The 27993-nt window shown below is 40.9% G+C and overlaps 1 protein-coding gene across 1 annotated transcript in view; it reads right to left on the bottom strand.

Annotated features, from left to right (window-relative positions):
* Positions 1-420: 420 nt before the first annotated feature.
* Positions 421-27993, bottom strand: part of CPE (carboxypeptidase E) — a 90052-nt gene continuing 62479 nt past the window's right edge. Inside the window, exons 2-9 of the mRNA XM_073341557.2 lie at positions 23042-23238; positions 20138-20305; positions 18929-19046; positions 16406-16588; positions 9472-9611; positions 7844-7943; positions 5233-5351; positions 421-3211 (exon numbers count right to left, since the gene is read on the bottom strand). Of these exons, the coding sequence (XP_073197658.1) occupies positions 3113-3211; positions 5233-5351; positions 7844-7943; positions 9472-9611; positions 16406-16588; positions 18929-19046; positions 20138-20305; positions 23042-23238 (1124 nt within the window). The 3' untranslated portion in view covers positions 421-3112. The remainder of the gene's footprint in view (positions 3212-5232; positions 5352-7843; positions 7944-9471; positions 9612-16405; positions 16589-18928; positions 19047-20137; positions 20306-23041; positions 23239-27993) is intronic.

Genomic DNA, 27993 nt, shown 5'->3' with positions numbered 1-27993 from the left:
TTCTTTTTTTTTTAAGTAAGTTTCTGGCCCTCATGGTTGTGTAGGAAAAGCTTGGAAACATGAACCAAGTGCATCCTCAAAGCTCAGAAACCAAAAGGTAAAGAAAAAGAACCCAAAATGTTTTTTTAATCTCATGACTTTTAAAATTCATGATTTTTGAATGCTGGGGTTGGCAATACTGCAATAGTGAGCATATTAATAGCTGGACATTTGTCACCTGTAGTATTGTCAACCATGGTATCTGCCATTCTAAATATAGGGATTCCCAGAAATACTGCAGTAGGAGAAGCACCTGAAACATGGCACACATTCTGGGCCCTTTCAGCATTCAGGAAATGAAAAGGGGTACATTTTAAATAGACCTGTCTATTTATTGTACAATAGTACAGTATGTGTCTTTTTCAACCAAAGAACTCTGCATCACGTAACACACTTTTAATATTCCATTGCAATGTACACAATCCTAAAGCACAGATCAGTTCAGTTAGAGAAGCTACATAAACAATTTATTGACACTCCTGGTTATGCTGTTCTTAAGCATTTTTACATACAGTAAGAACAGTGGCAGTGGTTCTGGTGCTGTTATATTTAATTACTTTAGCCTGTTTCAGTACAGCTAATAGCAAGCAGACATCTGAAGTAAAACAACGATAGCTTAGGGGACATTACATTTCATTTACAAATGCATAAAACAATAGACCAGATAATGGCATGCATGGAATACAAGCAAGGCTTAAAAATACATTATGAGGTTCAGTTTGATAATGTCTGCACTATACCACAGAATTCCCTATGCAGAAAAATTGGCTACATGATGGGAGTTGCTCCATATAACAGCACCTTCTGGCCTAACATTATGCTGTTTTATGTTGTATTTTGTACAAATCTACACTTGCCTTGTTACAATAATTTACAGGCTGAAAGCAACTCTGTAGCCATTGCCAAATGCCAGCACTCCTTTGTTTTAATTCATACTATTCTTTTTATTTTGCCCATCTTATCTGAACCCAGTATCATTAGTTCCATACATTTAATCATACAGACACATGGTTTTGTATTTAACGTCTCTACATTTTAAGCTACTGTGTAGTAGGTGTTTGTCTCCTTGACTTTTTACACACACTGGGAAGGGAGGTGGAGTTACCTTTTTTTACCAAAATGTCTGTGTATCAATGTCTTTTTTTGTGTTTGTGACAAAGGTTCTTCGGCATGACTGAGATATAGTTACAAAATTCACTGAGTTTCAGCTTAATCCATCGTTACAACTCTTAATAGAAGAGTTCCTTTGGGATTTGTAGTCCAGTGTCTACTACTTTACGTAGCACTGATCTACATGTTACTCATTTTTTGGTTCATTAGGAATCAGGTTATTCATTTCCATTACTTGTTCAGTGTAGGAACACATGCAGTATCTTGGGCATTTTATTTTAAAAGTCAAAGAGCTATGTTTGTTTAAGAAATGCAAGAAGTCCAAGGACACCATTTGCTGTGATTGTCAAGCTAGTATCTTGAGCAGATCAAGTTAGGGTCTGTTCCTAAACACATGAAGTAACTTTTCACATTGACTTCAATGGGAGCAAGATTGGGCACTGATGACTTAATTTTTGAATCCTGCAACCCCCATTGACTGAAAATACAAGCTAATAAAACTACAGATTTCTTTGAGAGAGGATGGTACAATATTCTATTTCTTCTGTTCCGTTCCTTGTTGGGGGGAAAAAAAGAGTCAAACACCTGATCCTAAATTAAATGACACACAGCAGTACACTCTAAACTTTCAGTCAGATCCTAGCTGGTATAAAGTGGCATAGTTCCATTGATTTCAATGTAACCATGTCAGTTTACATCAGCTGAGGATCTGGTGTCTACGTTTATACTGTGACTTCTGAAAGTTTCATTTTTTATGGACTAAATAATGAAACAAACTGATTCGGATAATTAAAAATAAATTGGAGGTCCAAAAATTTGTCCAGAACTTAAATGTATTTTTTCCTTGTAAAATATTTTGGTAAAATTTTAGTATATATATTTCTATATATTTAGTATATATATTTCACCTGTGTTTCTCCTAGATATAGACAAGACCAAGAGTGGGACAAACAAACAACACTACTACTGCCTGGCTCAGACCAAAGAATGCCTGTCCTTAGTAGATTTCCAACCCATTTTGTAAATTGAAGAGAGTCAGGTGGCTTTGGATGAGCACTAGAACTTTTGGCTGCTCATCCAAACCATACTGAAACCTTTGGCAGTTCTTCCATAACTGGGTGACTAGTAGTTATATATCAGCTGAAACACTGAACATTTTCCTCACTGGAACACCCCACAAGCACAAGAAGCATATTAACAAAATCCACACTTTGCAGCATTCCTTCTTTTGCTATTCAGAATTTTAACTTCATTAGTGAGTGACCAAAAAACCCCAAATCCAACCTTGGAGTATCAGTAACAGATTAAGGGATAAAGTTACATTATCCCCTATTATTAATATTAGGTGGTCTTCAGTAAAAATGCTTATACAAGTTCCTTCCACATTACTAAAATGAAGCTATACGTTGATGTTTATTTGTTTAAATAGCTTCCACCACCAAAGACAGAGAATTTTATATTGGATTTTAATTCTTGTGAAACATTACTTATAACACCAAACTGTTTTTATACACCTTTTCAACTACATTCATTATAACTCAGTATAGAACATCTCTGCTCATATGCATTGCCAGACATTTCTGCCAGTATCTGAAACTGACTAAGAATTATGGGTATTTTTAAATCCAGAGTTAACCTACAAATTCTGGACTTGCAAATTACACACAGAAGATTGTATTTCCACTTAGGCTGCTGAGACATTCACTCATTTTTTTGTGTATTGTATATGTAGGAGAGTAAATTTTCTTTAACAGTATGGAATAAAAATTAATAATTTTTATTTGTCTAGTTAGTAGCCTTGTAGTTTTTTTAAGTAGTGCTGGTACTAATCAAAAGATTACTGAAAAAAATCGAAGTTAAATATAGTGAACTGCACAAGATCTAAAATATAGGGTCTGTCCACAGCACATTATACTAATTGCAACACATAATAGATTAAAAGCTGCAAATTCGAAGACTTCACTTAGAAATTTAAAGTTTCTGACATCATCTTCCACCACTCCATCAACTCTTCTTTCTCCTCTTCTTTTCTTTCAGACAATGACTCCAGCTCAAAATCAACCTAGGTCAGAGAAACAATCCAAAAGGTGACTTTTAAAACACATGCTTCAGGAAATGTAGGGCACGGAAGGGAGGTCCATGTTTGGATTAATTAACTGAAAGGAATTATAGGACAACAAATTTATTGGGATCTGAGTGGATGTTCCCCCATTTTAGGTTTGGTTTTTCAAAAGACTCTAAAGGAGTTAGGTGCCCAACTTCCATTGAAATTCAATAACAGCTGACTACCTAACTCCTTTAGCATGCAATGATATGAATTACCACTGTGGCTTTGTCCACCACTTATCAATACAGGGAGAAAAACACCAAGATCAGAATTCAGGCAGTTGTCTGCTGCATGGCAGAGCAACACATATGCTATCTTATGCCACCACAGAGTTCCTTCTCACATACAAACCATTTTAGGTATGTAATAGGGTGACTCACCCATTGAGGGCTGAAACTAGCCAATGCTGATTACAGAAGCAGACACCTGGGAGAGACTAGGTGATTTCCCTGAAAAGAGCAGCAGGAGGAAGTAATGAAGTCTTGAAAACTGTAGAGCCTGCAGTGAGTGTGACAGGCTTCTGTAGGGAAGACCTTGAGAGTGCTCGGGTGGCTCCCACTAGAGCCCCTGAGTCAAAGAATGGTTTGGGCCTAGAAGCCAGGCAAGAAGGCTGAATTTTATCCAAGTGAAGCATGAGGGTACTGGGCCCAGCTCCTACTAGACACCTTGACTGAGAGAAGGATGTGGGAGCCTGGAAGCCAAAGAAGGCAAAGCTCCTGCCAGGTACAGCCTAAAAGACTTTGAATTGGAGCTAGGTCTGGGATGAAGGATTGGGGTGTCTCTACCTACAGGAGACTGACCAGACTGAGATTGGGGCTGGAGGGGAATGTTTTAATTACCTATTAACTATGAGTTATTAAGGGGCCCTGAAGGGGGGAGACATTAGTAGCAGAATACCACTGGCCATGAGGGGGCACTCAGTAAATAGCAACCCTGCTACAATGTGCTGTTAGTATGTCCTAATAAATGTCATATTATGTTCACTCACTGCTGATTGTCTACCAGAAATAATTTTAAAGAGAGGTACTGATCTAAAATCTTCCCTGGTGCATCTTCCACAGCAAGAATGGGCAAACTATAGCCCTGTGCAGCTCCCATTGGCCAGCCGGGAATGGGGAACCGCAGCCAATGGGAGCTTCAGGGGAGGTACCCGCAGGCAAGGGCAGCACGCAGAGCCCTCTGCCCTCCCCTCCCCCAGGGGCCGCAGGGACATGGTGCCGGCCACTTCCAGGAGTGGGGAGGGCCGGAGCCTGCTCCCTGCACCCCACAGCTTGCCCTGAACCCCCTTGTACACCCCCTCCCACACCCCAATCCCTCCCCAGGCCTACATTTATGGCCCTGCATGCAATTTCCCCACCCAGATGTGGCCCTTGGGCCAAAAAGTTTGCCCATCCCTGTTCTATGGCGTTACATCCAGGTTGGGTTTGTCCCACGTTAGTTTTTAAGGGGGAAATTTACCTCTGTGCTGAGGGTCAAACCAAAACCCATACATTACTTAAGTCCCACTGAAGTCCTAGTTTTGGGTATATTTGGCACATAAGTGGTGTAAGTATTCTAGTGCTGGCCCTCTGCGCAGGGGTAAAGGAGATTTTCATCTTAACTAAATATTCAGTTGCCAAAAGACTATCTAAACAAAAATGCTAATGTCCATCCATGTGTGTGTAATTTTTACCCACCTATGTGGATAAAGACGAGACTAATAGCAAAAAGAAATGAGACACCTTCAAACACACTACTCTTGCTTGGTGGAAGCCAACAAGCATTAGAAAGAGTGCACAGGCTGACTAAATTTCCAGTCTGTTTTCTAAACTGATGAGGTTTGGGTCTATAAAGAGTTATGAATGAAGAGCAGCTAGGGTTTTTCTTTAGACTTATATTTTTATGAAATATGTGAATATACATAGAATATAAATAACAATGCTCCATTATTCTTCTTTCATAGGGGAAGAAAAACCAACCAATGAGGGAGAACTTACCGCAATGGCAGGGCTAAAGGGAACAGCCACTTTTTTAGTTATTGCTAGATAGCCTGGTGCTGAGGCTGTAAGTTTATAGTTTCCTGGTGTAAGCAATCTCCAGTAATCACCATCCTTGGCTGAAGAGAAAGAAAAACATTGAATCTGAAGAAATGAAACTCATTATCCTAGGCTAAAAAAGATGGGCTGTAAATGCCATTACAATATAATCCCAGAAATACCAGCCTGGATTTCAATATCCAGGCAATTATGCAATGATATAAAACCATTTTAATTTATTTATAAAAAGATGTTTTCCACAAATATTAGCCACCCTTCACTACTGATACAGCTCTTGTGCAAATAGATAATATGAGAACTGTCACCCTGTAATAAGGAATCTCTTTAGGGATATAGTATCTTTTTAATATATACAGTTTTCCCGGGTGTCTCCCATCAACATGTGAGTTAAGGAAATAAATCCCCATCCATCAAGATTCAAATACTCTAGAGATTATATAGCCCAGTGAGAGAAGCATCATTTTTTATCAAGATGACAATAAATGAAGGGGGGGGACCAGATTATTCTATGTAATCTTTCTTTACAGTGAATCAATGAAGGAAAAAATATAAAAGTCATAATCCTAAAGCCACACAGTAGAACTAACCCTCCACTCCATTACACCAGTTTTACACCAATGGGTGGATAAAGAGGCCCACTGGGCATTGTTTATAGTGTGGTATTTCTTCGGAGTTTACAAAAGTCCCTTTGTCAAGAATTCTTCATCCCTGCATACTACACAGAGTTTAGAAGAACCTTTGGAAGGTCACTCACCAATGCCACTTGAAATCAGTGTCATTGCTTATGCCAGTATTTTCCTAAATGCTTGCTGCGCAATTCTGCAACTACACCAGCACTTCAAAAAAAAAAAAAAAAAACCACCACCACCAAACTTCTATGCCTAGAGGGGAATATTATATAATTGTTCACAAGTAAACTTGACAGGGTCAGTACAATCAGAGTTGGTGAAAGTCCAATTGAGAAAGCTTCAGGAGGCATCAAACTAAAGTGCCCCCATATTTTTTCTTTAAAGAGACAGATTCTGTGGAAAAAAATATGATCTATTTTATTAGCTGGCACTGTAGCAAGATTGTATGTTAAAACCTTCACAGAAGAGCAGAATTAAGGTTCACCATTCGCTTTTGAGATTTCCTGACTTTTGACCACCTTTCTAAACCTTTTGATATTGCATTGCCGCTATCTGTTTTACAAACATCCAGTGATCTGAGATGATGGGGTGATGGCTGTGTGCATTTATCTACTATAGAAGTGCAATATCCTACATCTTAATCTCCCAGCACTGCAGCAGAGAATAGGGAGTGGATACTGACCTTTCAAATGGAGGACATAATCCTTTTCTTCCCCCCACCCCCCTTCCTTCTCTCAATCCCTTTGCAGGTCACTTACTGTTCTTTACCTTTCACCTCTCCTTCCCTTTTTTATGTACAGTGGAAGGTACTGCTAAAGTTACTGTTGGCTCTTCTGGTTGGTGGCATGGCTGTCCACTGCCTGTAACGTGTGGGCACATCACAAAGGGAAATGCCAATCTGAGTGGGTGGCAATCCCAGGCCATACAATTCAGTGGAATAGTGGGATTCAGTGCCAGCATACAATAGTCCACAAAATATGGGAAATTTATTTAATTAGCACCTTACACCAAAAAATGCTGTTTAAAATGACAACGAATGTATAGGTAACCCTTCACACACAGTCAATGTGAAACTACTGCTAAGCCTATCTCTAGGGTAAGATTCAGCAAAAATGAAAAGGTACACTACTACTAAACAACATTTTTAGAACAGGAAATGAAAAAGTACACCATCTCACTGAAGCAGCAGGGAGCTAGGCAGAAAGCAATTACCCAAACTGGAATTTGGCAATGAGATTAGGGATTAACACTCCTAATCCTACAAAAAGTACAATGGGATCTTTAATGATCACAAGGGATTTGGACCAGAGTTTTAGGTTTCATCCTTGAGATGGCACTTCCAAAAGTACATTGCTCAAGAACATAGTCTGCACAAACCCTGAGTCACTATGGAACTGTCACCGGTGTGTTTGCAGCTCAAACCGACGTATCCAAACTAGTTTTAATCTTGCTAGCTCATATCCCAGAGCAGTGAAGCCACAGCAGCTAGCTTGAGGATGTCAGCCTGAGCTGCAATCACACCCCGTGATTACATTCTAGACATATTCTCAAAGATAAAGATGTCACCTACTTCATAATACTTCATATAGCATGTGGGATTAGGACTAAACGTATTGTCTCACTGTATCAGACCAGTGATTTATTTAGTCCAAACCAGTCTCCAACAGCAGCCACTATCATCTCCTTCAAAGAAAGGTGCAAGAAATTCTGCAAATGGCCGATATGAAACATCCTGCCCACAAGGGAAACTTCTTCCTAACCCCAGGTTGTCTCCCATCTAAGTACTGATGCAGCCTGACCACACTTAGCTAATAATATCAGATTAGATTTGAGAGGCTACGACTCCAGGTTGCGTGCTACAGAGGCATAGCAATACATTCTAGCACGCCTCCTTACTTAATCACCTAAGGTGTGACACCCACCTGATGTAATGTCATGGTTTATTCCCTCCACAGAAATGGTAGCATTTGCAATCGGGTTTCCCTGAAGATCTCTAACAAATCCTTTCACTCCCCGATGTATCTGAAAAAGCCAGAGATACATGGGAAATTACTTGTGCTTGTTTCTAAAGGAAAAGCCAGCTGTTTTAGTCAATGAAATATCTGAAACTGCATGTTATCCACCCCATACCTACATGATGAAAATAAGTAGCAAGGATAATTTCTAAACCTCACACTGGAATATTACAAAGTGATTGAGCCAACGGAGTTCAGCTGCTGATATGACTAATTTGTTTTTTTGCTCTGCAGCATTCATCACAAATGCAGCAAACCATGAAGGGAAGTATGCATTCCCTCAAATCCTGTTGTTACTTAGTATTCTCACACTCTATGAAAGGTGTTGGGAGACAGCCTGATGCACATCTTTCCCACAGGCTATTAAATTTTCTCAAATATAAGAATTTTGGGTCTGATCCTGCAAGGCATTCAGAACCTAAAATGGGGTGTGAGCAGCCTCAACTCCCAATGAAATCAGCTAATTTACATGAGACAGTCAGCCCCTTGGAGGACTGAGCCCACAAGATACAATCCTGCTCCGATTGTAGTTAATGGTAAAACTCACATTAACATCAGTGGAGCATGAATCCTCATTTGGAGACTGTACCTCTGGTGCAATGTGGCCATTTTGTGTTGCAATACCATTGGACTGTGGCTCTAAAACCAGCATTACTAGCCAGTATAGAGCATTCAGCAGTGCAAGTGGGGATAGGGTATGCAACTGAGGCTTCTCTACACTCTGCTGATCTTCAGCTGTCGTTTAGGCACTATTAGCAGCTGATATCATTTAGACAAGAACATCCTTTAGACAGCTCAAATTTATGACAAAGGATTAGCCTGGCACATAGCACAGGAGAGCAACAAGGCCAAGTACCCTTTACTGGGTACTACTGCACCCTCCTCAGCCATAGCTGAGAATCTGGCCAGTCAGTATCATGTAGGAAAGTCCAGAAGGTGAGTAAAATCCTCTACCAGATGAGAGCAACTGAACTTCAGTGATCTAGCCCGCAGTTCTACAGAAGCGGGCAATTTAAGGTGTCACGGTATCTACAACTCTGAAAATTCCTTGTCAGACCATATTTTAATTAAAATTAACCCATGTGCAAAGCTGAAGCTTTTTTTCGACCGTTAACAGGGGGATCCTGTAGCAAAAGGGTGAAATTCTGTAGTGCAAATATACTGCCTTTTCATCCCACGTAAAACTAACAGTCAAAACTCAGTGATTTATTCATTGCAAATATTTGATCTGGCAAACTTTGGCTTTTTTTTCTTATATAAATTATTCAAGAATAAATGTGTCCCATTCTTCAACAGCTGTACTAACAGGCTATTTTTCTCATCATAATCACAGGCATATACTTGTTAACTATAGCATATCAAAGATCAGATCTAGATCCAGATGAGTTTGAATTTTTAGCAACCTATTAGTTCTGGATTTACCCCTATGGATGTGTGTGGAGTAATCATAACTACAGCATATAATCAGATTAACACCGTTGGCAGTTTCTGTTTAGTTGCATTACTCTAGAGAAAACTCTATTTTGACCATTTACCTGCTCAATATAATTGACAAGTGAGTTCTTGTTGTCCTCCCAGTAGTTCTTCAGAGTTTCCTCTGATGGGAATTTTTCACAGCTGAGCTCCACTGTGATTTCAAAGCAGTTGCTGCTGAGGTAATTGAAGTCCTGCATTCCTGCAATATCAGCAGAGAGATATGTTGACACTGTTTGCATTGCTCTGAGGTAAGATGTACTGACAGGGTCCAGTGTGGAAAGTGGAACTCCTGGCAAGGAGGGACTTATTAAATGCTATGGGGAATTAGGAGAAATCTGCATTAAACACAATGGGCCTGATTCTCCTCTCCCATTGGTGTAAATCTAGAGCAGTGGTTCTCAACCTCTGGTCCATGTGACATCCTCAGGGCCATACGGGTAGTATATATATTGTGTGTATGCAGCCCACGTAACAGAGAGCTGTATACATGGCACACAATGGTAAATGGTTGAGAACCACTGATCTACAGTAATTCCACTGAAGTTACTGGAGTTTAAACCAGAATAAGAGAGAAGTGAATCAGGCCCAATATACTGTTCTCAGGGGAGAAAAAGGGAGTTCACTGAAAATGCTCATTTCACAGAAAATACAGAATTTCTTGACAGTCATGACTTCATGTAATGATTGTACCAAATCTGACCATGCATCTGGCCTGCATATTCCTATGGGACACTTAGTATGGAAAGCCCTTTTTTCTTTCATAGGAACTAAAAACAATTTCCAGGTGTGGTTCAATTATTTCCAGATGAAAAAAGAAACTGACCATTATGTGCACTGTAAACCTGTGAATGACAGCTAATGACAAAGCGAATAAAGTATCACATAAATACTTTGAAAGAGATATTTATCTGGTCAAAATTTTTCTTTTTAACAAAAAAAGTGTTTTTCGTCACAATTTTTAGGGTCTACCTTCTTCAATGATTATCTGCAAACAAACAACCCTCACCCCCAAAATGAAATGTTTTCATTTTCACTGAAATTTTCAACTGGGGTGGGAGAGTCAGGAAGGGAGGCCTGTAATTTCCAATCAGCTATTGCATTTATTTCTCTTGTTTTTGGGGGGTTTTTTCTTTCAAACTCAGCACCAGAGTAAAAGAAATGGGGAATAGACTTGAATGTGATAAATGAAAAACATTGTTAATGCAACTTTAATTAGGAGAATTTAAAAATGTACAGTAGTATTTTTGATTAGCTATGTATTTAAATGTTCATCTGCCTGACCTCAGTGAGTCATTAAATTCACTGGACCAGTTTCTGTGACACCCACTCCACTTCCTCTGCACCACTCACACTGCACAAAGAGGAGTGGAAGCCAGCCATGTTTCCCTGGATGAGGATTCACCCAGTGTGGGGGAGTTCGCAGTGAGCACAGGGTTTGTATAGCCAATTCCTATGCCTCCTCCTTGTGGTTTTCAGTGTAGGGACAGGAAGAAGCCTGGCTGAAGTACAGTATACTCTGGCAATCCCCAGGTGAATTATTGCCAAAGGGCAATTACAGTAGTCCCAAGGCTGATCTAAATTCCACTGTGACTGGGATCTCAAAACTGGCCTCAGAATCAGGGAACTGCAGTCAGCTTCCTGATGCCATCCTGCTCCTTCATGGTGGGCACAGTGGAGAATCTGGTCCCATGCATGCAGTGTGACTGAATTCATGTTACATGTCAAACCATGACTTTCAAATTTCATGATTTGTTTGTATCCTACTTCTATAGCCTCTAGTAGCTAGGCAAAACCTTCATTTATTCCAAAGTCCAATTTGCCTTCCCATGATTACATTAGAGACCATTTGGACACAACAGAAAATATCTGCTGTAGAATTTCTCTGTTTTTATTTTATTCTTTAAAAAATAGGGGAGAGAGGTTGTTTGTTTTTTACCCGAAGCTCTCAGCTATGGCCCAGGTTCTGCAAAGAGATCTGAGCAAATAGACTCATATCATTCAAAACTCATTCGCATGTAGGAAGTTCCATTCTCTACCAGGCTGTGCTAATGGGTTCCACAGACTAACTGTGGTGTGTGAAAGCCTTTTCTTTCATAAAGTTTTGAATCTGCCACTTTTCAGCTGAAGTGTCCTCCTTAATTTGTACTGAGGTTGCACCTAAAGGCCGAAATAAAATTTGAGCTCATCATGTTATGTGCAATACAGATAGGAAGAGACAATCCCTGCCCCAGAAAGCTTACGAGAGAGAGAGAGAGAGAAAGTATCATCATCCCTATTTTACAGATAGGGAATTGACACATACAGACTAAATGACTTGCCCAAGGTCACACAGGATATCTGTGGCATAGCCAGGACCTGAACCGACGTCTCCTTGGTCCCAGCCAAGTGTCTTACCAAGGCACACCTCTTTCTAGTTACACTTTTAAACAAACTGCCCCTTAACCATTCCCTCCCATTGTCTCTTTCACCATAGCTGACTGATCGTTCCATCCTTCTCATCGCAAAGAGAAAAAAGTGAATAATAAAAGATCCTTGAGATGGTGCACATGTAACTGAAATTCTGGAGAGGAAATGGCCTCTCCTGTTCCAGGTGTCCTGTGTCACTCTAGCCACTACCTCTCACCCTCCTGGAAGAGAGGGGCTATTAAGAGGCTCTGTGTATGGGGGACAGACTTTACCTTTTACTATAATGTAGTAGTCACATTGTACATTAATGGCAGGAGGTAAGTTGTACTGACAATGTCCAGTGTGGAAAGTAGAACTCCCAGCAAGGAGGGACTTATGTCATTACTGGGAATGGCGATTTGATGCTTTGCAAACTTCAGACTATCCCCTACAACTTTGATTCACGTCCCTCATTGCGGTTTAAAGTCAAGATTTTCTAGGGAACCAAGTGAGTTGAATGTCCCTTTGTTCTTTTATTCCAATCCCTTGTAGTTAAGGGAGTTACACAGGATTTACATTGGAATAAATGAGTTTAGAATCTGGACAAAACAAATTTTCTTCCATTTTAAAATAAATATTATGTTAGGGGCCAAATCCTCAGAGCTGCTGAGCATCTGCAACTCCCACATACCTTTGTGTTAGTAGCTAATATATGAACTAGCACAACCCTTTATTCAGACGTCTGGGCAGTACATGGTGACAAAGTACATCGGCGCACTTGTTCTTAGGGTGGTACAAACTGAAGTTTTGGGGGTGATACGCAGAGCATGAGCATCCTACATGACTCATGGTAAAACCCAAAAGAAAATGTGCTCAGCTTTGATTCGGCAGTAGGCAACATGAAATGTGATTTAGGTCAGCAATGAACTGACAAAGTGTCAGGCACGACTACAGCATAAAAAGACACTTAACTTGATTTGTAATTAGCCTATTGTTTAAGCTGCTTTGAGATGCTATTTTTATGCTGATACAAGAATCTGATCAGACTCAGTTGATCAAGGGCCCTTGCACGGCTACTTGGAGTACTGTATTGTACATATTACAGAGTTAAACTGTAATGAGTGAATAACTGCCATAGGAGACTTATGCTTGGGGATGATTTGCTATTATTTCTTGGTCTTGCCTATATTATACAGTAACTCCACACAGTTAACATTGTTTCGTTGTTACATCACTGATCAATTAGAGAACATGCTCGTTTAAAGTTGTGCAATGCTCACTTATAACATTGTCTGGCAGCCGCCTGCTTTGTCCACTGCTTGCAGAAAGAGGCACCCGTTGGAGCTAGCAGTGGGGGCTTGGAACCAGGGTGGATCGGCAGCCCCCCTCCCCCCCATCAGCTCCCTTAAGTTCCCTGTGCGGCAGCCATCCAGCAGGCTATCAATTGCCGGGCAGTTCAGCAGTCCCTCCTCCCCCTGCCGAGTGCTACTCCTGCCCTCTGCCTTGGAGCTACTCTCAGGAGCCTCCTGCTTGCTGGGCAGGGGGCGCAGTAGAGGAGTGCTACTGTCAGAGTGACCCTCTACCCGGCACTCCTGCCCCCTACCTCCACAGAGCATTGAGTGGCTGGGGGGGAGAAGAGGAGACACAACAGGGCTCAAGATGGAGGGAGCCCAGCTGCTGTCTCAATTCACTGATTGCCTTTTTAAGTCTATGTACTTAGAGTAGGGTCAGCGTACTTAAAAGGGGCAATGCGCATCTCTTTCTCTCACACACACAGTGTGTCTCTGTATTTCTCTGCCATGCTGTCTCCCCACCCTCCATTCGTGCTGCCTTGTAGAATGTGTGGCTACATTAACAATGTGTTGACCCTTGAGGGCTCAGCTGATTGCTAGTTCATCATTTAGCTGTAAGACATTCCCTGGGAAATATCCCACCCTCTGACTCTACCACCTCAACTAAGCTTCACAATCATTACTGCTGTGTACAGTATTGTTTGTTTAAAACTTGTGTGCGCACATATATAAATAAAAATATATACTCTTGTCTGAAGAAAAAAATTTCCCTGGAACCTACCCCCATTTACATTAATTCTTATGGGGAAATTGGATTCACTTAACATTGTTTCGCTTAAAGTAGTATTTTTCCAGAACATAGCTAGGTTAAGCGATGAGTTACTGTATATAGATATTACACACAAAAACTACTTTAACAGAACATTAAAACAGAGTCAAGCACTCAAAAATTTTGGAAATGCCAGAATTGAGGTTCCCTCTGTAAGCTTAATTCAGCCCCCTTATGTGTATGTATTATGATACAGTCTTTAATTGCAAGATCACACATTATTTTTCCACAGGACCATTCCTCATTCAATAGCCTGGAAATGAATCAGGATTATGCAATGAAGGAGATGTGTGGGGTACCCCAGCTTCCTCCTAACTAGCCCTCTATTTTCATCCTTCATCCAATCTCAGTCTCCCCCATATACTGGTTTCCAGTCGTCATCCCCATTTCCTTCCCTGGCTCCCAGTTCCAGTCTCCTTGCCCAGTCCGTCCTACTCTTCCACCTGGATCCCAGTTCCATGCCCAGGCAGCCCCATCTCTCCCTTGCTTCTAGTTCCCAGTTCTAATATTCTTGACCAGCAAGTCAGTCTTCCACAACCCCAACTCCATGTAAATTTCCTTCTCCTTCCCTCCCTCCGTACACACCCCACCAGTCTCCCCACACCCCTGGCAGCCCCTCCCAATCTATTTTGCCACCTCTGAAAATCTACCTGTTGTCCTCTCCATATTCAAACCAGGCAGCTTCCTTTTCTATGTTTCCTGAACCCAGTAGTGGGGACCTGGGTATGACAGACATGTTCTCTACTCTAAGTTCAGGTGCCTGGACCCCACCCAGCTCACAGCATCCCAGAGCTGCAATTGCAAAGTCCTGAGCTCCAGCATGTCTAATGTGGAAGGAAACATTTGGAAACTGCAGGTGGGCTTCTCTGGAGCTGCAGACCCTGGAATTGCCAGGGAGCAGGGCAGGCAATCTGGCACAAAACTAGGCAGGTTTCCAGAGGAACTTAATCATCTCTGCCAAACATTTCAATTAATTGGCAAATTCTGACCAAAGAAGTTTCATTTGAATTATTCCAACCAGCTCAAGCTTCCATTGACTTAAAGGGAGTTTTGTCTGAGCAAAGAACGAAGTTAAAACTGAAGTCTAGTTCATGCCCCTGCAGCCTACAAGTGGAAGTATTTCCTTTCCCTACATAGTAAAGGGGTTCAATGACCTCTACCACATTGTACTGCCACCTCCACTAGACTCTGCAGAGAGCTCTGCATGAGTCTGGGGATCCACTGATAGGGAAGAGGCAAGAAGTGAGAAAGGGATGCAGGAATCTAAGGCCCTGATTGGGCTCTGTAGCAATGCAATGGCTCACTGGTGTGGCATCTCCTGCTGGTCATCCTGGGAATTCACTCTCCAGCCTAAGGAGTGCCCTCTGCAGGCCAGTGTCTCACTTGCCACTGGCCCCCATGTCCTTCCTGGACCCCAGTGCCCCTCTCCCTCAGGGTTCTGCCCCCAGCAGTAACCCACAATCTTGGAACCCCCAACCCTCTATCCCCTCCTTGCCTCAGTGGCTACTGCCAGTCACCATCTAGCCCCTGCTCACTGGGGCAGACTGCAATCTGTAAACCACTCATCAGCAGCAAGGGGGTTGGACCCACTGCCTCTGCCTATTCCCAGGCTACCCCTTTGTAGCCCCAGTACCTTTCCTGGCCTTTAACAAGGCCTGCAGCCTGGGGGGTTTTCCAGGCTGGAGCTCCCCAGAACCTCTGGCCTTCCCCCAGTCCTGCTCCACTCTAGGTACCCTTTTCTCCCAGGCAACCAGCCCTTCTCTCTCAAAAGCTAGAGAGAGTCTCTACCTGAGCCCCTGCCTCACAGCCCTTTTATAGGGCCAGCTGTGGCCTGATTGGGGCGTGGCCCCAGCTGTGGCTGCTTCCCCAATCAGCCTAGCCTTTTCTCTCAGCCCCTTTCAGGGTTGGAGTGGGGTGACTGCTCTGCTACAGGCTCCCATTGAAACTGATGGCAAAACTTCCATTGTCTACAGTGGTGTAGAATCAGGCCCTAAACACCTCCTAGAAGGCACTCTGCACCTTTCACGATTGGGCCACAGTGAATAGCAGTCAGCAGTCTGCCATTCATTACCAGGTATCTTTCTTTTTTCTCCTAGATTGTCGGTAATGATAAATTACTCCATACTCCCACAAGTAATAGTGTAACTGTGTTTAGTTGGCATTTTTTTACTGTGCATGTGTAAAATCAATATTTCACTTCTTTATACATCCATTATTTTTTTTACATTTATTCTCTGAATAATTTGTTAAAAACCTGAAGATAAAACAGTTTTCAGACCTTTTTGTGAAAAAAGACAAATAATTTTTAATTGTTCTCTAACTGTAGAAAATGGCTTAATTGCAGTTGTCTGAGAATTGAATTGCTTAAACATTCTGAGTCTGCTGGGTGTGTAGGGTGAAAGATAACAAATATTTTAACAGGCATCCTGGTCAGCTTCCCTTTTCACTTTGTGTACGTTCTGTACTGTACCATGAAGTGACACTGACCTCCAGGAACACTGTACCAAGCACCACCGTTGGTTGTTCCATCTACAAAACTACTGTCGTCATCATTCTTACGACATGGTGGCCTGTTTGGATCAGACATGGCTGGGTTAAAAGATGAATAGCCCCGAGCTAAGCTTTGAAAAATTGCATCATCAGGGCAGGAGCTGTATTCATGAGTGCTACCTGGAATAGAAAGTCAGAGACACTGATCAGCAGGTTAGTCATACAGATTAGGACTACTGGATTATGAACTCATTGAGACATGGACTGTGTCTTCTACTTTTCTGTAAAGTACCGAGTGCACATATAGCAGAATAAAATTAATATTTAATAATAATTCCATTACTTTAATATGTTAATATGATCTGTATTTCTATTATTCAAAATATTAATATCAATAATAATATTCATTGATTACCAGTATTAATATTATTGTTATTGTTGTTATTAATTTTACAGTACCAAGGTGTGCTAAGCATTTTCCAGACCAAAGAAACAAAAAAAGTCTCTCCCTCAAGAGTGTACAATCTAATGTTAAATGATATGATGAGTGAGAGTAACGAACAGTAGGGAGAAAATGGGTTGAAGAAGGACAAGGGTTACAAACAAAATTAGGTGGTTATTCATTTTAAACCTGTGTGCATGTTAGTGGCTGAAGTAATAAAACAATAATAATACTATTTGCAAACTGACAAAATGATTCTGCTGCAGGGTGAACCATTTTACAACAGACTACAACTTGCCGAGCCGTGCTCGTGAAGGAGAAACTGCAATACAGTTATTTTCACTAACATACACGTCACTTCCATGACTCTATTTATTAAAGTACCAAGAGTTAAATCCTGACATCATAAAGAACTCTTTCAACAAGTATGTCACTAATGTCTTAGTTTGCAAGCCACAAATAAACAGCCTCTGCTTACATGTCAGCTATTGTACATATAACTACTGGTTCGTTGTCATGTGGTAATTACCAAATATGAGGAATATACTTCAGAGAGATGATGAGGATGATATGGAGAGTTAAACATCGTGGACAGAAAGGGTGAAATCCTGGCTCCACAATAGCTAATGGTAAAAGTCCCATTGACTTCAGTAGAGGCAGGATATCACCCAAGCTCTTTTGCTATTATACCAGCTATACCACTTTGCTTGGGAAGTTCCTAGACTCACAACTCAATATTTAATTACCATTTCTTCGCTGACAGGTGTCCAAAGCCTCAAAACCCATTCCCCTCTCCCTGATTAGGAAAATCTGGTGTATGACTAAAAAGGATATAATGTAGGGCATTGGTCCCCAAACTGTGGGGCACGTCTCCTAGGAACATTTGGGGAGGCACACTGGGTGGCAGGGGGTGGCGAGGGAGTGCCATGTTTCCAGCCCTGCTCCGCTCCCAGACCAGCTTCGCCCCCACCCTTTCTCCTTCCCTAATCCCGTTCACGCCCTAGTCCTGCTCTACCTCCAGACCCATCTCTGGCTTCATTCCCTCTCTGCCCCCAGCCCAGCTCCAACTGACCCCAGCCCTCATTCGCTCTCCCCAAACCACCTCTGCCCCCAGTCCCAGCTCCACTCCACCCCGCTGCTCAGCTCCCAGCCCAGCTCTGCCCTCATTCCCTCTCTGTCCCCAGACCAGCTCCCCCTCTAAATCCAGCTGCTCCCCCATCACCATTTCTTCCCCCAGCTCCATTTTCAGCCTACGCAAATGGATAAAATTTTCTGAACCTGATTCTCCCCTGTGTTACACCAATTATATGCCAAGTAACCCACTGAAATCAGGCCCTTCTAACTGTAGGAAATGTATCTTCAAAAACCAGAGTGAAAGATTACATATTAACTATCTTTAAACCAATACATGTAACTAATTAATGAATAATATATTTAAATAGCTCATTACTATACAGTTGCATGGTATTTCCACTCCACTCCTAGCTGATTAGGCCTCAGCTGAAATATTGTACCTCTTTCTGGGCACCACATTTTAGGAAAGATGTGGACAAATTGGGGAAAGGTCAGAGAAGAGCAACAAAAATGATTAAAAATCTAGAAAACATGACCTATGAGGAAATATTGAAAAAATTGTTTTTGTTTAGTTTAGAGAAGAGAAGACTGAGGGGGCTCATAATACTTTAAGTACATAAAAGGTTGTTATAAGGAGGAAGGTGAAAAAAATGTTCTTGTTAACCTCTGATGATAGGACAAGAGTCAATGGGCTTAAATTGCAGCAAGGGAGGTTTAGGTTGGACATTAGGAAAAACTTCCAGTTAAGCACTGGAACAAATTGCCTACGGAGGCTGTGGAATCTCTGTCACTGGGGGGTTTAAGAGCAGGTTAGACAAACATCTGTCAGGAATGTTCTAGATAATACTTAGTCCTGCCATGAGTGCAGATGACCTATTGAGATCCCTTCCAGTCCTATACTTCTATGATTTATAAAGTGAATCTTAGTTAGCAGCCGTGGAAGGATAGCATGTCTACATCCTAGTTGCATCTTTGGATGTATGAGGCTAATGTATAATACACACCACTGCGAGTTTCATCATATGGATAGTTTGCAACAAGGTCTCCTCCATGAAGGTTGGCTGAGAGGACAAAGGGAATATCCATAATCCAGTGGATGATACTTTTAGTTTCAGGAGCAAGCTATAAGAAAACAGATATTTTCAGCAATTAACTTTGATAGTCCATGTAGTAACATATCCAGCAGTCTAATGCCTTTTTAAATACAGATTACAGGCTTGCTTCTGATCACACTGATGGCCCAATCCATCTAAGTCAATGGGAATCTTTCCATTGGCGTCAAGGCAGCTGATTGACATTAGGCCCTTGCACAGATGTCAATCTGGAGTAGCTCCATTGACTTTGGTGGATTCACATCAAAGGAAAAGGTGTAAATTAGATCAGAATCAGACCCTATATTTATTGCATCTCAGTCTTTGATTTTACCCTGCTACACATAGCACAGGAAATATTGCAAATATTGTGGTAATTTTGAAAACTATGAAAAAACAAATGTTGATTTCAAGGATGTCCACTGTACATTCTACGCTGTATGTTAACTACAATGGATAGATAGTAAAATTAAACCTGTGCTGAGCTGGTAGTCACTTTTCATCAACAGGTTGTCAAAATCTGTAATCAAAAGCTGGCTTTTAGGGCCATAGCCCCTTAAAAGTGTATGCCAGTGCACCAGTAGGGGTTCCTGAAGCATTCTGCATGTGAAGATCAGAAGTAGGCAGAACCCCTCCAAACATGTTATTTAAGAATATGGGTACATAAACAAGAACTGAGTTTCCAGCAGGTAAGATCAATGTATAAGTGAATTCTGGCAGTGTTCCACAGATGGCAATACCAGGATGTCTTATCGACAAGGGAAATGTAGGAGACAAAGAAGTCAAGGATGACTCCATGATCTCTGGTCTTAAAAAATGAAGGTTGGAGTAAAGGAGAGTGAATGTGAACTAACAGAATGGACCAAAGAAGACTTGCTACACAAAAGGAGGAATCCAGTTTATGAAACATTCAATAGAAGGAAATTAATGGTGCACTAGGAGCTGACAGATTTAAGACCAGAAAATGGATTATTTTGTTACTTAAACTAATCTAAGTCCGGAACATTGTCTTATTTATTTAAAAACATAGGCTTCTTGATGTAAGAGCCAGCAAGAGAGCTCTCTTTGGAAAAGGATGAAACACACTCCAATGATTTGGTGAAAGTACAGGACATTATTTACCTTAGGATTCTGGTCCACAGCTTTCCTCATGTTTTTCAGTAGGTGATTGTTTGGGCCACCTTCTCTCTCATTAACGTAAACTATTCTATCCAGGTCAGGAAAATTACGGTTCAGGTCTATTCCTTGAGCATTACTTCGACCAACAAACCAGTCTTTGAGTTCACCAGGCTAAAAGGGAAAAGAGAGAAGACAGGGAAAACAAAAGTAATTCAGGCCATCTGTACAGACAAACACATCTGTATTAATATTATTATTAATTATGTGTATTACTGTAGCACACAGGGGCCCGTCCTAGAACAGGACCACAATGAACTAGGCACTGTACAGACACAGAACAAAAAGATCCTGCCCCAAAGGGATTACAATCTAATTATTAGAAAGAGACGATAGATGGATAAAGACAGGGGAGTACAAGTAAACGAGACAATATAGGTGACAGGCAGTGGTCTTTGCACAACAGCAGCCTAACCATTGTCATGGTTTTTGTAGACATCATAGCAAAGGAGAGTTTTGATGAAGGAGTTCAAGGCAGAGAATGAGGCAGTTTTGCAGATGTTTAAGGGGACCACCTTCCAGACATGAGGGGCAGCATGGAAGAAGGCATGAAGGTGCTTGTGATGGTGGAGGTCAGCATCATCGGCAAATCAGAAAGCTGCAACAGGTTGATAGTGAAAGAGAGATGATAGATAGGGTGGGATTGACTATGAAGTGCTTGGAAAGTGAATACTAGCAACTTATATTTGATGTGACAGGGAAGGGAGAGGCCAGTGGAGAGATTCAAAAAGAGAGGTGACATGGGCTAGGAAAATGATCCCAAGGAGCAGCATTCTGAATGGATATGAGCATGGCAAGATTCCATTTACCAAGGTCAGGGAGCAGGATGTTGCAGTAACTGAGACACAAAATGATGACAGCTTGAATGAGAGTTTTATCTGTATGATGGACAGGGAAGGCTGTAATTTTGAGATGTTATGCAGAAAGAATCAGCACAAACCTAAAATAAATTTGCACCCTGGACCAAAGCCTTCAGTCATCACTTACTAAGGCAAAACTCCCACTGAAGTCAACAGTGTTTTATGTGAGTTTGCACTGTGTGAGGACTTCAGGATTTGGCCCTAGAGTTGGATTATTGCAGATCAGTGAGTGTTAGTAGCTTAATGCTGAGGTTAAAGGCAAATTCTCTTAGGAAGGGCAGCCTTACATGGCAAAAAGTTCAAATTTCTATTATCCTGCTTCAGGTCACATTATTTCTAAAAGATCAAATACTAAAGTTCTTATGCAGACAAACTCCTATGAAAGTCAATGTTCCTCATCCAGAGAAGAGTTGCGGCTGTTCAGAATTTCTCAGGAATCAGGAACAATGTGAGTTTTGCATTAGCAGGAACTTCCAGATTTGGCTATGATGCTTTCAATTTCCATTAAAAAAACATATCTGTTCCCTGAAGCTGACCAGTGACAGCGTGTACATAACTACTTTCTGATGATTATTTGTATTCTCGCTCATTATGACTTTAGCTAATGGAAAATTCATGGCAAAGATATCATTTTGGTTTAATTTGTGGGGTGTATCAAACTTGCCATAAAGCTCTGTGTACAGTAGCACTATACAAATAAAATTCAAGTAACACTAAAACAATACATGTAAAGCATTGTTGGGAGTTTCTTCCTGAAGGCAGAAAAGGGGTTCTTTCCCATTTTAAACCAGAGTTTTACAAAAAGTGATTTAACATGAGTAGGACATACTGACCAGCTGGTAATTTATGGGAAATATACCTTCCCCTTTACTGCCACTAGAGGGAGCACGAATACTGAACATTTTGGGGAAACAGTGATGGTAACCGATTCAAACACAAGTGTTTCATTTCCATGAGTTTAACAATATTTTTAAGAAACTGAATCTTGCTTATTTAATAATATATACAGCTTTCATGTGGGAAGTTTCAAAATTACTTTAGCAGTAATCTTTACAATTTAATGTACTCAAAGTCTAATGAAAATATATGGTGTTAGCGAACTAAACTATAGCTATTTGATATTATTTTATATTATAAATCATAAAAACGATCACATCTTTATTAAAGGTGCAATTATAGTTCTCAGTAGTGACCATACACTAAAACCCCAATCCTGCAAACACTTCTGCAGATATTTAACTTTAAGCATGTCAGTAGTCCCATTCATTTCAACGGGTATATTCATTGGAGTAAAATTACGAGTGTGCGTAAGTGTAGAACTGGTGGATGAAATATCCATGAGTAATCCATTAATACAATTTTAGATCTGCATGAACAGATCACAATTTTCTTGACTGTATTCATTATCCTAAATTATCCTAAATTTGCTGAATACGTCTTGGTCAGTAGTTGTTTTTTTAGAAGAAGCTTGTTCAGAGTCTCTGATATTTGAAATTAAAGCAGTTTTATGAGACATATAGGTCACATGGTATGTTTCTGTTCCCTGATTGGATGGATGTAATTCTTAGAATCAGGTTTCCAGTGAGAATACTCTTAATTATTACTTAAACTTACCCTTCCACCAATATTTTGCAATATTCCATTAAAATTTGCTGTTTGGGGGGAAAACATTCTGGTCAGTAAACTTATATGTAGAATATTTATGAAATGTGACAACAGAAAGATCATGAATACAGTGAATTAGTTTAACTAAAATGAATATTTGGAGACAATTTTTTGCAGTATTTGCCTAGCTCTATCATATAGCTTATTAAAGAGGACAATTACAATGTATTGTACTATTAAAAATAGTGTGTAAGGTGGACTCGTCAACAGTCATTGCAGTGAAAATTCATATATTTCTGAGCTTGTTCTATTAGTGGTGTTTTTCACTGAGTCTAAGGTAGATACAGATCGTGATTACAATCCTTGTATACCTTGGCTTACAAACCTGGGATGCTGCCTTCTCAAACCCATCTGGATTAAAGGATGGCATGATGTGGATGCGTGTGCTGTGGATCAAGTTGATAATTGTCTCATTTCCCTTCTGGTATTCATTACATAGGTACTGAGCTAAGAAAATGAGCAGCTCCCTTCCAACGGCTTCATTCCCGTGCATATTCCCAATATATTTAAATTCAGGCTCCCCTGCAACACAAAGAAGAAACATCCCTTAGACAGATGCAAAGAATATTCACCAAAGCCCATGCCTCATGGACAAAGTGTGGATAAGGTCACATAGCATATTACACCTGTTTCTAACACTATTATTATAAAGAAAAGGAGGACTTGTGGCACCTTAGAGACTAACAAATTTATCTGAGCATAAGCTTTCGTGAGCTACAGCATACTTCATTGGATGCATCTGATGTAGCCAAGCTGTAGCTCACGAAAGCTTATGCTCAAATAAATTGATTAGTCTCTTAAGGTGCCACAAGTACTCCTTTTCTTTTTGCGAATACAGACTAACACGGCTGCTACTCTGAAAACTATTATTGTAGCTCTGTGTCCCCACCCTTAGTCTCTGAAGATCTAAGGGAGAGAGATTGAAAATGTCCTTCAGGATAGTGAATTTAGATTTTTAAAACAATCCAGCTAATTAAATAAATAGTAATCTTTATTCAGGAGTTTGTCTAAGAGTCGAGAAAAGACACCAAATTCTGACCCAGTATATCGGTGTAAATGCACCATTAATATTAATGGTATGACGCTGCATTTACATTGTGTAACTGGTATAATCCAAATGTAGCCCATACATTTACGGTTTATAAAGAATAAATTCACTTTTCAAGAAAGGAAAAGTGTTGCTAAATTAATCTTTTAATTGTTAATGTCATTTCAGGGCTAGGTTAAAACACCCCCTACTTGCAAATATTTAAACTGGAATGATATTTTTTATAACGCTCCCAATGAATAGCAACTGCTCCTGGAGGTCTGAAAGTCCTGTTTAACAACTGTCTGAGACATTCACTTAGTGCAGTATCTTGACGGGTAGAATGTGTGGTTTTTCCTTAATTAAATAAAAACTCCAATCTTCCCAAATTATGTTTATTGGTCAATATCATTGCAGCTCTAGATACAAGAGGAATGTGCAGGAGAGAGTCTATGGTCCCTAGAGGCATGAAGAATTTATATGCATTTATTATTTTAAGGTAATATCTTGGGCCCTGATCCTGCAAACATTCAGGCATGTGTTTAACTTTAAGCACGTGAGTATTCTAACTGAAATCAAGGGGACTCTCGTGCTAACGGTATGCATATTCCTAAGTGTTTGTAGGATTGGAGGCTTAATTTTCTTTTTTATCTGTGTTCATCTCTAGATATGATGATTTAATTTTTCATTCCATTATAACTGCTCTCATCTGATCAAGGAGTCTTTCAATGATATCATAGAATATCAGGGTTGGAAGGGACCTCAGGAGGTCATCTAGTCCAACCCCCTGCTCAAAGTAGGACCAATCCCCAACTAAATCATCCCAGCCAGGCCTTTGTCAAGCCTGACCTTAAAAACTTCTAAGGAAGGAGATTCCACCACCTCCCTAGGTAACGCATTCCACTGTTTCACCACCCTCCTAGTGAAATAGTTTTTCCTAATATCCTACTCCCCCCACTGCAACTTGAGACCATTACTCCTTGTTCTGTCATCTGCTACCACTGAGAACAGTATAGATTCATCCTCTTTGGAACCCTCTTTTAGGTAGTTGAAAGCAGCTATCAAATCCCCCCTCACTCTTCTCTTCCGCAGACTAAACAATCCCAGTTCCCTCAGCCTCTCCTCATAACTCATGTGTTCCAGTCCCCTAATCATTTTTCTTGCCCTCCGCTGGACTCTTTCCAATTTTTCCACATCCTTCTTGTAGTGTGGGGCCCAAAACTGGACACAGTACTCCAGATGAGGCCTCACCAATGTCGAATAGAGGGCAATGATCACGTCCCTCGATCTCCTGGCAATGCCCCTACTTATACAGCCCAAAATGCCATTGGCCTTCTTGGCAACAAGGGCACACTGTTAACTCATATCCAGCTTCTTGTCCACTGTAACCCCTAGGTCCTTTTCTGCAGAACTGCTGCCGAGCCATTCGGTCCCTAGTCTGTAGCAGTGCATGGGATTCTTCCGTCCTAAGTGCAGGACTCTGCACTTGTCCTTGTTGAACCTCATCAGATTTCTTTTGGCCCAATCCTCTAATTTGTCTAGGGTCCTCTGTATCCTATCCCTACCCTCCAGCGTATCTACCACTCCTCCCAGTTTAGTATCATCTGCAAACTTGCTGAGGATGCAATCCACACCATCCTCCAGATCATTTATGAAGATATTGAACAAAACCGGCCCCAGGACCGACCCTTGGGGCACTCTGCTTGATACCGGCTGCCAACTAGACATGGAGCAATTGATCACTAACCGTTGAGCCCAACAATCTAGCCAGCTTTCTATCCACCTTATAGTCCATTCATCCAGCCCATACTTCTTTAACTTGCTGGCAAGAATGCTGTAGGAGACCGTGTCAAAAGCTTTGCTAAAGTCAAGGAACAACACATCCACTGCATTCCCTTCATCCACAGAGCCAGTTATCTCGTCATAGAAGGCAATTAGATTAGTCAGGCATGACTTGCCCTTGGTGAACCCATGCTGACTGTTCCTGATCACTTTCCTCTCATGTAAGTGCTTCAGAATTGATTCCATGAGGGCCTGCTCCATGATTTTTCCAGGGACTGAAGTGAGGCTGACTGGCCTGTAGATCCCCAGATCCTCCTCCTTCCCATTTTTAAAGATGGGCACTACATTAGCCTTTTTCCAGTTGTCCGGGACTTCCTCCGATCGCCATGAGTTTTCAAAGATAATGGCCAATGGCTCTGCAATCACATCCGCCAACTCCTTTAGCATTCTCGGATGCAGCATATCTGGCCCCATGGACTTGTGCTCATCCAGCTTTTCTAAATAGTCCCAAACCACTTCTTTCTCCACAGAGGGCTGGTCACCTCCTCCCCATGCTGTGTTGCCCAGTGCAGTAGTCTGGGAGCTGACCTTGTTCGTGAAGACAGAGGCAAAAAAAGCAGTGCAGTATCTTGATGAGTAGAATGTGTGGTTTTTCCTTAATTAAATAAAAACTCCAATTCCAATCCAATTTCCTACTCCACCTATATAGCAACGGATCTGAAGCAGCCCATTATTCCTGTCCTGAACTCTTTCAAAGCACCTCAGTCCTGATCTGCAGTTTCACTTGCTGAATCATTTCAAGCAATGGGATATGCTTTGAATATCTAATATTGAATACCTGATCTGATCTATATTAACCGGTATGTCATATGTAAGACACGGGAGGTAACTGTTCCGCTCTGTTCAGTCTTGGTGAGGCTCCAGCTGGAGTATTGTGTCCAGAGTTGAGCATCACACTTTAGGAAAGATGTGGACAAACTGGAGAGAATCCAGAGGACAGCAACAAAAATGATAAAAGGTTTAGAAAAACTTTATCCCTGAACCTGTAGAATTTTTGCAGGTTACTACCACTAAATCCAAACATGCTTGTTAAGCCCTCTAAAGCCAATTCCTCTTCTTCTCTTCATTGTTTTATCAGTTTTCTATCAATAACAAATTCCTTTTGACAGTGCCCATTTGGTGCTTCAAGCAGAGGAACATGAGCAGTAGCACAGTGATATCAGAGGTAATGCAGCCAATCATCACTCACTCCCTCCCTCCAACAACCCTAACCTTTAACCCTAAACCTGCTGCCTGCCTCGAGGAATCTCTGCCTGTCACACTAAGTGGGCATGGTTTAAATGCACTAAAATAGTTTTGACTAGGCAAAGGTAAATGATCTTGCCTGAACCAGGCATATTGTGGAGGGGGCCACAGTGCAAATCTCTATTCTCTTTCCTACTCCACCTATATAGCAACTGATCTGAAGCAGCCCGTTATTCCTGTCCTGAACTCCTTCAAAGCACCTGCAGTTTCACTTACTGAATCATTTCAAGCAATGGGATTGAAGTATGCTAATGAACTGGAGGGAGGGAGTGATGACTGGCTGAGTTACCTCTGCTGTCACAAGGATCCAACCAGTGGACCAGATTCACTGATGCATCCTGATCACATGCCACCTGAGCACATTGCACACACACTAAGACTTCATTTACCACTGTGTTTTTCTATGTGACATGATAATAAGCAAACGTTCGTACCCTTGCTGTTTACTCAATATTACACTTTTGGCATTTCAACTGCAGAGCTCATTCACATTAAGCACGCACATGCAATTTACCTGCTGGAAACAGAATTATTTTCCCTATAATTTCAGGCAGGAAAAGGTAGTGACTTGTCAGTTTTTAAGGCACCACATGTCTGTACAGATATTCTTTAAGAGCCAGTAGAGGTATCTGCTACTTCCTTTCTGAATACGGCTACTACAGTTATAATCCTTCATAGAACATCACCTTCTTGTGAAAAGACACAATCAATTCAAATTTGATGTAAAAATGTTGATTTTTGTAAAAATTAACTTCCCCAAAACCTAAGACTAGTAAAAGTATTTCCATGTTGTTGATTTTTTAAAAACGCGTAGACAAGTTTTCAAAGAAGAATTCCAGTGTTTGCAATCCAAAAACCTAAAAGTGAAACAGACTAAAAACAAACATGAAATTGACTCCATTGATTCCCATGGCTCAGGATCAGAGAAATGCAAGTGACTCATTTCAATCAATTTTCAAAAACAGCATCTAAATTTGAGCGCTCAGTAATTGGATGTCTAACATTAGACCCCCTAGATATCTGAAGTTGGGCACTTAAAATTAGAAGCACTCAAAATTAGAGTCAATTTCTGAAAATGTGCCCTTACCTTTCTGTATCTTAGGTTTACCTACAAATGAAAAGTCCTATATAAATGCTATTATTTTATTATTATTATTTATTAA

Source organism: Lepidochelys kempii, chromosome 4 (assembly GCF_965140285.1).
Source record: "Lepidochelys kempii isolate rLepKem1 chromosome 4, rLepKem1.hap1, whole genome shotgun sequence".
NCBI lineage: Eukaryota > Metazoa > Chordata > Testudines > Cheloniidae > Lepidochelys > Lepidochelys kempii.
Note: the sequence above shows the minus strand (reverse complement) of the source record. Positions and strands in the feature narration are given on the sequence as shown.